The sequence below is a fragment of the Colossoma macropomum genome, unplaced genomic scaffold, assembly GCF_904425465.1.
Source record: "Colossoma macropomum unplaced genomic scaffold, Colossoma_macropomum, whole genome shotgun sequence".
NCBI classification, from domain to species: Eukaryota; Metazoa; Chordata; class Actinopteri; order Characiformes; family Serrasalmidae; genus Colossoma; species Colossoma macropomum.
In genome coordinates this window covers 39,510,804-39,525,392 of record NW_023494789.1, presented here as the reverse complement: position 1 = coordinate 39,525,392, position 14,589 = coordinate 39,510,804, and the positions used below count along the sequence as shown (strand labels likewise).

Below are 14,589 nucleotides of genomic sequence, written 5' to 3'. Positions count from 1 at the left end.
ACTGAAAAAAATATATCATATTAGATATCATTTTTTCAGTATTTAATTTGTCCATTCTTTACTTTTGTGCACTGTACTGCCACTTTAGCCCTCCTATCCTTTGAGCCTTAAAACCAGCCAGTTACAGCTGATTCCTCCCAGCAAAAGCTTCCCAAAGGTGTCACTCACGTTGTGTTCCCCTTCAAATAGACACTAACATTCACTCAAACAACTACCCAAACTCACCTCAGCTGCCTCTCTTTCCTTATGCACTGGTGAGTCTAAATTTGTAATTGGGTCTTGTTTGGATTGTGAGAAGCAGAAAAGTAAACCAACTTCTAAGACTGAACTTTGGGGATGTGGAAAAATATCCCTGCAGATTGAAAAACTGAAGTCTGAGTCTCCTGAAAAGAATGGAAGCTGTACTAAAGGCAAAGAGTGGGCACACTACATACTGAAAAATATGACATTACATTTAGTCGTTGAGGTATTTTTCTGTTAAGCATGTGTTTTTTAGGTTGTACTGGAAACAGAATAAAAGATAAGATAATTATCTTTGTTAATTACTTAACAAGGCTTTTACAGTTTGTTACTTGTTACTTTATAGACAATATATATATATATATATATACTACTGAAAGTAAAAATTAAGATATATAAACTAAGATAATAAGATATATAAACTCTATCCTTCACAAAAATGAACAATATAAATAATTATGAATAAATAAAAGCAAAAATATATATATATATTTTTTTTAAGGAAGGTGGTCTCCGACTTTTGCACATGTATATGTTATGACAATTGCATAATGTCAACACATAATTTTTTCTTTCAGAATTGCATCTGTATATTAAAATATTTTTTGAAAATAAGTATAAAAATGTATATTTGTTAGATGATTTTTTTTCTTTGTGTTTACAGAGCTGGGGGGTTAGGCAACTATCTAGCAGGCCAAATGAAATGTTCTTAGCCCTGGCCTAAATTAAAATAGCTTAGCAAAGTTCCTAGCTTAACAAAGTTGTGGTTATTTCTATTTGTTCATTCCACATTGCATTTACATAAAGACAAAGCTGGTGAAGTTCTCTTAATGCTTTGCAGTTCTGCAGCAGGTAATGCTGAACAGCGCCGGTATTGTAAGTTAGGAAGGAGTTGTGGGAGATTTAGCAGTGCTGTTAGTGTTGCTGCTGGCATTATTCTCTGCTGTCTGGCTGCTCTGATCTTGCTGTTCCCTTTGACATGGAAGAGCCTTCATCAAGACCATTTTGTATGCTTCCTTTATCTTTGGTACCTTGAAAGCATACACTACAGGATTCACAGCTGAGTTTGCATGAGACAGGAGAATTCCAATATAGAAAGCATTAGGAGAAACACTGGACCTGTAAAAATTAACAGTGTTCATGATGTGTAGAGGCAGCCAGCAAGCTGCAAACAGAGCTAAAACCAGAGCCAGTGAACTGGCCAGCTTCTGTTCTTTAACGTAATATGCACTGGACTTGATGGTGCTGCCGACACCTCCCCTCAGTTGCTGATATATCATGCAGAAGATGTAGCAATACAAGATGAACATGATAATCATTGGAGGAAGGAGGCAGCTGAAGAAGTTGAAGTAAACCATGTAGGACATGGGGATGACTGCCAAGAACGTGCACACAATGGTGGAGTTCGCAGACTCATGTTTGTTCCATCCAAACATGGGAGTAAAACCCAATGCAGCAGCTGTCACCCAACATCCTGCTACCACGGCCCACGAGTGCACCAGTTTGACTTTCCCTTTGTACCTGAAAAATACAATATTAAAATAGTTTTATGGCAGGTTTTATGGCTATAGTTCCGCTACAGCACTGCAGCGTAACGTTTTCCCCCATTCAATCTCATACTTAATGACTTATTCAATAACTTTTTCAAATCATTCAATCATCAGGCTTTATAGTGTTTAATAGAACTGAAAAAATGTTAAAACACGCTCTGCCACAGCCCATTTGAGTTTAAGACCTCTGTCCAACACTCTAGCACTAAAAAGTGTTCTTCTATTTTTACTATCTAAGTTTAACATTATAATAATAGAATAAACATTTTGGTGCTATATAGAACCCTTTTCAAAAGGGTTCTATATAGAACCATATGCAACACATTCTCCATCAGTCTGAAGAAAGATTTCACCATTCAAAGAAGGCTTTAAGCATGCAAATGGTTCTCTGAGTTTTCCATTGTCTTTACTAAAGAACCCCTGAAGAAGCTTCCTTTTCTTAAAATGTACAGGTTCACTTTAAAGTAATTCCAAATAGTTCATCTTTGAAATGTACTCTGTCTACAGTAATGTAGTTTTCAAAAGCATTTTTGCAAAATGTAAGTGTTTTGTAGAGGGCAGACTGCCAATTGGATGAGGTTGTGTTCGGTGTACAGGCGGTTCATGAGCTCTGTGTTATTAGGTAAATTGCCACACTTAAAACTTGTAAAGACGATGTTGTCGATAATGTAGGCTATAATAAATATTGCAATCTTTTAAATTGCAATATTAATATAATGAATAAAGTTTTAGCACTATACCATCATTTATGTCCACAATGAGTGAACCAATAGAAATGGTCTAAAACTCATGCTTGTTTTCATAGCTCAAATTAAACAATAGGAATGTCTTTTCTTTCTCCTGTAAAGTGGCCATTTTGGAGCTAAAATGTTGTTGGGGATAGATTATGCAGACTCTCTTGCAGAGTCTCCCAACAAGTCTCCTGTCTTTCCTGTCAGTTCAGTCATTCTGTAAGCAGTTACACTCAAATTTTAAGATTTAGAACCTGCTGAAGAAAACTTTACAAATCTATAACTATAAAGCTATTTAGGTCACAGCTTTGAAAATTGAAATATTAATTGAAGTTTTTGCTTGAATATCTTCATGGAAATCGATGACGTTACCTACCAGGTGGGCTGGAGTGAAATGAACATTGATTAACAATTACGTGGGAAACGAACTAGTTGTTTCTTAACATAGATTTCTGAATATGTCTGTTGAGGTTTTCAGATATCCGGGCTATGAAATTTCAAGTAGTAGCAAATACGTATCATGGATTTGTGGTATAATATTTGAGATGCTTCAGCACTCATCAGTGGTGGGAACATCCCTCTGCAGTTAAACCTCTGTGGTTGATTCATCTCTGTGATGTCTGTTTTGTGAGATTGGAGGAATCTGATATGAACTGATGGCGCTCTTCACATGAGCGCTGAAACATATTCAATATTGTACCACAAGTTGGCGTGATTTGCTATTATTAAACAAAGATTTCTCAATATTTCTTGCACACTGAATCAATAAGAGATGATACAAGGGAAACATTTTTACATTTGCAAGACAAAAAAGTCTCCACACATTTCCAGTGAGATGCAAATGATTTCGGTTCTTAGTTTGCATGTGAGGGTTTATATGTAGAGACTCTATACTGGAATGAATGTTTACCATCGAGCACAGAATAACTGGCAAATGCAGGAGTACATTATCCGCTTGAGCAGCTTTATTGTTCTGCCCAGGATTAATAATGTCTATCTAAAGGCATAACTCACCCTGCTAAAAGGGGAACTTCACTAGAGGGTATTGTGTAAGCATTTGGTCTGAATTCAGCTGTTAACTGCTGAAGTTAGCTTTAGGGAAGACTTAAACAGACACTCCAGCCAAAATGAAAAACAAAACCATCACTACTTGTGTTGTACACATGCCTCCTGCAGTGGTGCCACAATACTCTCTAGAACAAGACCCCTTTCTGATTATGTATCTTGAAGGTGGGAGTGCCAAAATAATAAATAAATAAATAAACAGCAGAAATATTTCAGCAACACTGACTGGAGGAAGAAATACAGAAATACATAAATGGAGAAATAAATGAAATCAGAAATAAAAAGAATATAAATGTATTTATTTCAGTATTTCTGCTGATGTGTATATACTTTCATAGTTTTACATCTCATGATCATTCATTTATTTTTTTATTTTTGCCTTTCTGCTGCTAATTTTATTAGTTAATTCATTTTGCTTTTACTTATTTATTATTGTTATTATTTTTTATCTTGGCAAGTTGCATCCTCCATAATAGTCACTACACACCGCTGCTTCACGCAGCATCCAAAAATTCATTGATGTTAAAAACATTGATTTTAATTATGGTACATTTAAAGAAATGAAATTGCTCTGTTGTTGGTTTTTTGAGTTTTCTCTCATTACTTAACACGTAATGTAAGTCAGTGCTACTGAGTTCATTGTGTTATTTGCATGAAATTAAGAGTGTTATCACATTTACTGTTTATTTGATCAATGTAATCTTTCCTGTTGGCTCCTAACATCCTCTATTTGCATATTATTTTACTTGTTTTACTCACCCTCTTCTGCTGTCCTTCCTGCTGGTCTACTTTCCTTTGTTTGTGCATTTGTTTTAGACTCCATTGTTAACTGTACAGCCACATTGTTGTTGTTGGCCTTAAGTTCAAGTTACCATGAAACTCAACAATTCTACAACAGCGCAGATATAACTTAACAAAATTATGTAGATTTACCTCAAAACTACTAACTTTATATTATTTTTCTGCTTTAATTAGTTGAACTATAGGTACTGAACACAGTTGTATGGAACCACTTGACATTTTTTAGTAAATCCAACATTTCATTGTTTTGCGTGTGCGCACACAGACGCTGACATTCCACATTGGCCTGCACCAGCGCTGGGCAACTCAGAGCATTGCTAAACTTCTCAGTGCTCTACAGCGCGCAGCCCAGCATTTTTCCCTTACTAGATTATATTACAGCCATTCTGAGGCCACAGATAACCATAGTAGATTGCATGTGGCTTGAAAATTACACAGAGAAAGGCAGTCAGTCTATTACGAACCCAATTCCAAAAGTTGTGACAGTAGGTAGAATGCAAATAAAAACAGAAAGCAGTGATTTATAAATCTTCTTTGACTTATATTTGAACAAAAACACAAAAAATATAAGATTGTGAGGTTCTACCTTATCAACATCATGATTCAGGGAATCTTGAGAAATCTTTATGCATAAAGGAAAAGGCTGTGGAGAGGCAGAGTCACTATATATCCCACCAGCACTCGAGGAGTGACCCTCCCGAATCATAGATAGCTGATACTCATTTGGGGAAGAGCCCCAGCAGCATAAGACTGGCTCTCGCTCAAAGAGAAAAAGGGACAGAAAAGAGCCCAGAGGACGCTTTATGTTAAGAAGCCTGATTGTTTTGTGCTGGTTGTACTCAGTTTAATGTGTAAATAAAGCAAGTCAGTTCACTCGCGTTGGTATTTGTGTGTGTGTGTCTCTGAGCTCTCACTGGGTTTCGCAGTCGGTGTGCATCGACCCTTCCCCAGGCCAGCAACACAAGGCTGTAAACTACAGCTGAATGCATGTGATCTTTGACCCCTCAGATGGCACTGCATTAAAAAACGGCATGTTTCTGTGATAAATTGTACTGCATGGGCTCTTTAAAAAACATCAATAAACACTGTTAGTCACTGCATCCACAAATGCAGTTAAACATGTTCTCTGTACAGTAGAAGAAACAGTGCTGACTTCTCTGGAATGATGCACAGTGGAAACATGTATTGTGATCTGAGGAGTCCACCTTTCAAACTATTCATGGAAATGGACATTGTATTTTCTGGGCCAAAGAAGAAAAGGACCATGCAGATTGTTACCAGCGTAAAGTTCAAAAGCCATGGTGGTGTGTCATGGTGTGGGGAAGTAGAAGTGTTCAAGCTGTATGTCTGTGAAAGCACCATTAATGCTGAACACATTTAGACGCCATCTTTTTCAGTGGCAGTCATGCTTATTTCAACATGACAACATCAAACCGCATTCTACACAGTTACAACAGCATGGCTGTGTAACCAGGGAGTCCCCAAATGATTATTAAGTGCTGTGTGATGTTATGTGACGCTATGCTTCGTGGCATGGCAGGTCCAGTGTGCAGGCGCTTTTACTTTTGAAAAACTGCAAGCATTTTGGGGTGGATACATGAGGGCAGGTTGTTTTGCTATAACATTACTGCCTTGAACTGAATATCACATCTGTATTTATTAGCCTCTATACTGGTGCATTCCTTTATCCTGCATGCTGGGTTTTGTAGTGAGAGAACACTGATGGACAAAAACATGAAAAGGATTCGGAATTTGTGAATTCTGTCACACTAAAAAATGAGCAGAGTACTGTGACAGAGTACTGCATACAAAAACATTAAACTTTAGTTTTTGGCCGGAATATATCCCACTAATTAGCTTTTAACCACTATTTTACCATCAACGTTTCATATAAAAACTCAGAAGACTCCTGTAGGGTCACTGGTGGTTTTGGATAGTAAATAAAATGGCTATATTTGTGTAGTAGACATTGTGCTCCCTGATTCCTATCACCACCACTGTAAAGAAATTGAGTCAGTGTGTTTCTCTGTAATGCACCATTTCATATTAAAACCCTCACACTGATTTTGTTCCCATGACAATGATTGAATTATGCAAACATTTTGAAAAATCGATAAAATTTCACTTTAAGAGCAGAATCTGCAAAAATGCAAATATATATTTTGCATTTTAATTATGTCTTTAATAATGCACACTCACATTGGAAATGCTATTGTAAATACACAACTGAATTAGCATTTTGCATGGGAATTTTCAAATTTGCATGTGAATTTGAATAAAGTCTGGAATATGCTGCTATTATATAGTCTGCTTGTTCTTGAGCAAAGATGACAATTTAAGGCAACGAGTTTGTTTTAAGTTCTCTAATTAAGTTTGTTTTGGATTTTTTTCATTTGATCATTCAAATAAGCAACTTGTCACAGTTATCACAAGCATAGTGACTCTGTGCTGATCCGCCGCACTTAATTGCACAGCAACAACAGTTTTAGTCCTGTGGTTTTGACTTTCTAAATACCAAATACATATTTGCGCTGTAGGCTTACTAGAAGGAAGTAGGTGGCAATAAATGTCAAGCTACAGACTATTTTATTTTTTAAACTCCTTCAGCCTGGAATTCACCTCATCTACATTTCACCTACATTCACCTACTGAACACAAATATACATTAGTAGATTCTTACCTAAGAGGGATATAAACACGCAAAAATCGGTCCACAGCAATGGCCAGTAAAGAGTGGACTGAGGCTTGCGTCAGCACGATGACTACACAGCTGATGAAGAGGCAGCCATAGAAAGACATCTCGACCCGACCGTCCACCAGCACAGCCAGAGGGATGGCCACAGCGCCAACCAAGAAATCAGCCACAGCGAGGGACACGATGAAGCAGAAGGTGGGTTGCCTGTGGGCTCCACGTGTCCACACTGCCCAGATCACCAAAACATTTCCCAGACAACATGCTACAGCAATGACTACTTCCAGCACAGTGTAGATCACCTCTGCACCATCGGCCATCGCAAATTAGAGAAGGAAGATGTTCAGAGATACTTGTTGGCTTGTGGTTATGGTGAGTTTATGCAGGAAGCTCTACCCTGAGAAGAAAATCGCTAGATCATTTGTGCACACACACATACATGCACAGTAACGTGAAACTTGAAAGTGTTGACGTTGCAGACCACAAAGTTTGTGTGGTTGTGACAGAGGTGACGAGGTATTTGCCTTACTATCTATATATCAGCATTTCATGTTAGCCGTAAATGTGAATATAACATTTTTAGAGACATATACAGATGTGGACATGCAGATGTTAGATGGCTCATATCATGGAAAACCAAGATTTTAAAAAAAGGTTGTCATGTAGTATATAACATTGTTAAAGTTTCAAAACATAATGTTTACTCTCTAATGTTTACTTTTACCCTATTCTTCAGTGGTCAGAACCCCCATGGACCCTCACAGAGCAGGTACTATTTGGGTGGTGGATCATTCTCAGCACTACAGTAACACTGATGTGGTGGTGGTGTGTTAGTGTGTGTTGTGCTGGTCTGAGTGGATCAGACACAGCAGTGCTGCTGGACTTTTTAAACACCTCAGTGTCACTGCTGGACTGAGAATAGTCCACCAACCAAAAATATCCAGCCAACAGCGTCCTGTGGGCAGCGTCCTGTGACCACTGATGAAGGACTAGAGGATGACCAACACAAACTGTGCAGTAGCAGATAAGCTATCATCTCTGACTTTACATCTACAAGGTGGACTGACAAGGTAGGGGTATCTAATAGAGTGGACAGTGAGTGGACACAGTGTTTAAAAACTCCAGCAACACTGCTGTGTCTGATCCACTCAGACCAGCACAACACACGCTTACACACCACCACCACATCAGTGTTACTGCAGTGCTGAGAATGATCCACCACCCAAATAGTACCTGCTCTATGAGGGTCCATGGGGGTCCTGACCACTGAAGAACAGGGTAAAGGGGGGCTAACAAAGTATGCAGAGAAACAGATGGACAACAATTGCACCCATATAGTAAGTGGAACAGATAAAATGGACAATGAGCATACAAACAAGGAGGTGGTCATGACGTTATGCCTGATCGGTGTATATCCACCTATGCAGCCTACAGCAGTTTAGGTCCATCCAGTCAAGCTGAAGTTATATGGAGTGTTTCAGCCTGGACAGCTTTCTGAACAGGGCACAGTACAGGGCAGCCAATCAGAACAGAGCTCCTTTACACATTTCAGTCTTAAAGCAGCCTGTGAAAAACCCAAGAGGTAAAGAGAGGTTGATAATCGTCATGTAAATAAATTATGACTGTGTTTGCTGCATAAAAACAGACAAATATTATAAGAAAAAAACAGCAAAAAAAGCATGCCAGTGATCAGAAATGATGAGCAAGACGTGTGACTTTGTCATGTTTGTGCATTCACAGCACAACTCAAAGATCTTGCTAGAGATTGTTGTCAGGAAAGCATGGCTTGCTATTAAACAAAGTGAGATTTGAGGTGGAGATTTTGGCACAGAAGAGTGAAGTAATCAAGACATAAAAAACAAATGATCATTTTCAAAAGCAAAAAGTGAACTAATACTGCTATGCTAGGTCTAATGCTGCTTTCAAGTGCAGATGCAGTGGTAGTTTTCTCTGAAGAGGTTTTCATTCACCCTCCATGCACGTACATGAAGTTTATTTGAGAGATAACCAGAACACTGAGGTTGTAACATAGGTGTTGTAGTTTATGAACGAGCTGGCCTCGATTGGTTTTGATCTGTTTTACAGGTGTTTTGAACTCATGTGAAGCAGAATTAAAATGTGGGTAAACGACACGTTTAAAATTCACCTTACCATTGTCTAATTATTATATCTGTACAGTTTATCTGATTGCTTTCATCGCTCCACTGCGATCAAAACAGTTGTCACGGCATCGTTCATACGGCATCGAAAAGTTTGATGTACCCAACTTCGTCATCCAGTTTTGAAGGGCATACATGTGGTGCCTCCTGGTGGGAAATTCATTTTCCCGATAAAACCAAGACTACTTCAAAGCATAAATATCACTGCCTTCTGCACAAGGTGTCGAACCAAACAACTGTGCACACTTATCATACTTCTAGCAACTTTGAGGATTTCTATGGCTGTAAATGGATGTAAAAAGCAGTATATCCAGCCAATGTAGTTAAAGGCCCACTATGCACATTTTGGGGATTTGGAAATCTCTCTGGTGGAAATGTGTAATAGCACACAATGGTGCACAGAAGAACATTTTATAGCATGCTTCGGACCCCTTCCCTGGGGCGGATGAATCTGATGACTGTGAGCGCATTGAATTGTCTCCATCAGCATGTTGATTTGCATTTCAGATCTAAACATTAAGCTGGAGCTTCTTTTTGAATCTGTGCGTGTGACGTAAACAGGTGAAGATGTATTACGTGATCTGAAAAACTCCAAAATCCAACTCAACGCCTCTGACTTTTAGATTTCTCTCTGGATGAGGGTAACCTCAGAACCAGTATGTTGTTTTCATGTTGAAGGCAGTTGTGGAGGAAGACTCAGAGGATTTGTCACAGACAACACATTTGGAAGATCTCAAGCTTTCATATTTCACATAAGCGGCACGTCTCCGATCCACAGAGCAGTACTGGCAGAATTTGTGTTTGGAAAATATGCATCTTGGTCTTGACAGATTTTCTTCCACTTGGGTGAGGCGAAGGCCACAGCAGTCTGGTCCATCCTGTTGTAAATCTCGGCCCTAATATGGGCCCAAATGTTGCCAATCATTCCTTTAACGAGAGCTGGCAGTGTGTTGATCCACATGTACTTCAAAAGTATGTATTCCAGTTATACTTTTAAATCATTTATGATTGTAATTATGAATACGTCAGTAATAGTAAAGAATAGGCCTACATTTTTGCGTGAGATTAACCTAATCGTGGGAGAACTAAACTCTGGCTAGGCTACTGAATAGTGTGTATTATGAAATATAAAATATAAACAAAACAAATTCGGAAAGCACAAGATTTTATTATACCAGAAGCAAAATAGAACATTTCTATGACATTTTTTCTTTTTTTCAAGCTAATCACAACTGCTAAATCTTGTGGAAGTGAATTTTAACCAAGCTTCTAATGGCATGCCACTTGCAGCAGATGACAAAAATAGAGTACAGTATGTGCTCGCCAGCAACTGCTGACTGTTGCATGCATAAAAAAAAAGGCTACACAAATTAACACAGCAGTGCACTTCAACCGACAGTGGTGCATAGCAGAAATGGCACAGTGCCTCTGCGTGGTTTAAAATGCACTTCACTCAGCTGTTCTCTCATGAAAAAACAACGTATGTGTATAAGGAAGAAATGGAAGTTTGCCATGATGCATCCATCTCTGCAGTCAACATGCTACTAGTACATTGTTGTAGCGATCATTTTAGCTAGTGATCATTTTTAATGGTTTGAAATATAAAAGGTCAAGTTAATGTAACCCCTTATATGGCCATGGACCTATCAGCGGGCCCAAACTTTTACTACACACTTCAATAACCTAAGAATAGCTCAACCTGTTTGCATGAAATCCCTGTAGTTACTGAATAAGAAGTCTTTATGTAATAAGCCTGGGGTTTTAAGGGGTTAAATAGTACATTTGTTACACAAAAGCAGTTAAGTGCTTTACATAAATAAATGCAAAATCAAAACAGCATAGACAACATATGAAGCACATTTAAAAGGTATTACAATTAAAAAAGAGACCGAATATTCAAATAAACTGAATGAAGATAAAGTAATGGGTAAATGAATTGAGAATAAACAGTAAAATGCTAGAAAATGCAAAGTGCAATAGCTTCCCTTTACATGAGCACCACAGAAGTGTCAGTACTAGTAAAGGAAGCCTTTATGAAGCTAAAAAACAACACTAAATCAAGATTTCAAACAACTGATACATTGCTGTAAAGCAAAAACACAACAGTGTGCTTATAGCTATAAAAGACAATGTGACAGAGCCTGGAAGACCACAGAAAACCTTTAATCACAAAGAAAATCAAACCACCTCTTCTTTAAACATGGTGGCATGGCCATGTACGGCTATCACTGGATCAGTCTTTACTGGTGATGTGGATGCTAACAGCAGCAGTAGGATGTGTAATGAAATGCACAGAAGCATTTTAATTGCCCAGATTCGACCCAAAGCTTAACAAACTATTGGACAGTGCTCACCTGCCACCAGGCAGTGACCTGAAACATTCTGCTAAAGCAACTATTGTTTTTTTCAGCAGCACAACGTGAAATATTCTTGAGTGGGCAAGTCAGTCACCCAACTTGAGACCCACAGAGCATGCTCTTCACATACTGACAACAAGGTTAAAGACAAAAACCCCCTAAAAGAAACAGGAACTGGAAATAGTGACATTAGACTTTGCAGAACAGCACTAGGGAAGATACCATGGCTAAAAAGAGTACAAAAAATCCCTACTTAAGTACTGCAACTGAACTCATAATTTACTTAAGAATAAGTAAAAGTATTAATAAAGTAAAGAGGATTGCATAAGTTCTTTATTGGAAAACGACTTGAGTAACTGAGTTTTTTTTCATACATCCACAATAACAGTCTGAAAATATTTCTGAACTGACTTGGCTACATCACTGAAAATAATGATATTACATGATACTTCATGAGAAAAAAAATTGTGAGTGCTAAGACTGATACCAATATGCTCTGATAGTGCACATTCACACAGCTCTCTGTGAACTGTGTAAAGAGCAACATTTGAATTAAACCACATGCATTTCTTGGTTAAATGATTATAGAAGGCTTCCTAGTTTAGATTTCTGTTTCATTGGGTCTATTTTTTGGTGTGTCATAAAAACTTAATCAAGAGTCAAACTAATGAGAAGATGAATAAAGAAACACAGCAATTCAACAAGTCAACATCTACAGACAGTACACATTGAGTCCACAGCCTTCAAACTGTGTAAATTCACTGATACCCACAATACATTTCTACCATCAAATCATTGGTCTAACAGGTCTATTTGAGATTGTCTTTCCTGATCTATATTCCTCTGATAATTACGTTAATTTACCCAAAATCAGAAATGTATTTTTACTTTACTTTACTTGAATGGGGAGACTCACCCAGTAGAGGTGTTTGACCAGTCTTGGGGGTCACACAGCACAAATTAATGTGTTACAGTGATGTAATTACTTTATCGCATAATTAATGTCAAATATTACAGTTACTGAGTGAATAAGAATTACATTACTGACATGTTTCTAAGAGAATGATATTAATTATGTGCAATGCAGTCAAAAAGCCCATATCCTACATTTTTCTTGTATTTTAATTTCTCCTCTGAGGTTCACTGTGTTGTTGGCACACATAATTAACTTCACATACCCATTTTCCGACCTCCCTTTATGCCATTTAATGAAACAGGCTGGTTTTGTTCCTGTGTCTTTAAGACTGACACAAATTAATGACCGCTGTACTGATGGGTTGTTCTGTACTGTGCTTCATTCAAAAAAGCAGTTGAAAGCTTGCCAAAACACTCTTGCCGAAACATTACCCTAACACTGTGTGTAACATTCAGAGCTTAGAGGCAACACAACAAAATGAGTAACAGTCCCATTCCTTCCATTATATCAAGGCTGTCGGAAGAAAACCTCGTATCTCCATTTTGTCGTTTTTCAGTTTTTTGACATAATTTGAAAATACCTCTTGGCCTTTACAATGTGTATAAATTGAACCAAAGGAAATGATTGAAAAATTACTTAGAAAAAAGTCTGGTTCCATTGACTTACATTAAAAGCTCCAGGTGTAATCTGACGTTGCAGGATTGGAATGTTTAAGTGAGGGGGCCCCTCATCCAAAGGTCCCTTTCCACTTTAGTTCCAGATGAATGAGACTATTCTAAGAAGGACTATATGCTCTGTCTCCTTCATCATCTTCACATCATCACTATTTAATAAACAACAAGAATTTGGCGTCACGAACTCCGGACGTATTGTGGCTTGCTGCGTCACTAACAGCCTTGGCGCACTTACTCCTGCACCAAGCCGGCAGCTGAGGTGAGTTTTCTCACATGATTGGGCGCTGGTTAGTTCGGTGGGGCTGTGTGCGCGTGCCATACTGTGTTGATATTAGTCACTGCGTGAAAGTTGGTTTGAAGAAATAGTGAGATTAGGTTAAAAAGGAAAAAGTGAAAAGTAACAGTCCAGGGCCCTGGGGGAATTAGATTAATGGGAAATTAGATTAATGGGAAAAAAGAAGAAAGAAAATAGAAAAGAGAAGTGTTAAAGTGAAAGAAGCTGCAGATTTGGACCAAAGCCCTCTGGGAGGCGGTTTTAGACAGGCCTAAAATCCTGGAAAATCACTAGGTGAATTTCTGGGTCAGTTCTAAGGAACTGGAGGTGTGGAATGGAAAATTCAACTGTAAAGTTCCCACTCGAACACTAGTTGACGAACAGTGTCTGAAGCAGCTTTTTATTGAATATTCACACCTCATAAAGGTAGCATAAATTTAGAAGAAAAAGAGAAAAACGAGCGGCAGGAAAAAGCATGCTATAGGATTGAGTGTTGTTTGTGTCTTCTGTGTTCTCTGACCTTGCTGTGTGTTTCTGTGTGAGGGGGATTGGCCCCCCCTTACTGTGTGTGTGCGCAGAGTTGGTTTTTGTGTGTGTGCGGACCTGGTTTCTCTGTGTGTATGTGTGTCGTTTGTCGCAGCTGTGTTCCACCTGAGTGAGTGGCGTTAAGAATGAATAAAAACATGTAAAAACATATGAGCCTCCTCAAGAGGACGTTTTTTTGAATTTGTTAAAACTTATGAGCCTTTTCTTTGGGGGATATTTTCGAATCTGACAAGACTTATAAGCCTCAAACAAGAGGACTTTTATAAATTTATATAAGCCTCATGAGCTTCTTTCGAGGGGACGTTTGTAGGGGTAAATAGTATGAGCCCCCAAAAAGGACGTTTATGATTTTGAAGAGAAGTGGAGAGACCAGTGAGGATGTTTGTGTACATGGGTAAAGAAAAATTTAATAAGGTGTTATTAGAGTGAAATGAACTGAAATTTCTTTATTGATGATAGCTTGGAGTTTAAAGGAGGACAACATTTGGTGTAGATAAAAATGACCTAAGTGTTGGCAGATACGGGCGTAAATCATATTGAATTGCTAATTGTGTTGTTAAAAATACCTAGTGAGTTCATTTGAT

General features: G+C 38.2%; 1 protein-coding gene across 1 annotated transcript; it reads right to left on the bottom strand.

Moving 5' to 3' along the window:
* Positions 1 to 768: 768 nt before the first annotated feature.
* On the bottom strand, positions 769 to 7,452 carry LOC118807578 (adenosine receptor A3). Its single transcript, XM_036569613.1, has 2 exons — positions 7,068 to 7,452; positions 769 to 1,761 (listed from the first exon to the last, which is right to left on the bottom strand). Exons 1-2 carry the CDS (start codon positions 7,397 to 7,399, stop codon positions 1,122 to 1,124), a joined length of 972 nt encoding a protein of 323 aa, XP_036425506.1. The 5' UTR covers positions 7,400 to 7,452; the 3' UTR covers positions 769 to 1,121.
* Between the last annotated feature and the right edge of the window lie 7,137 nt (positions 7,453 to 14,589).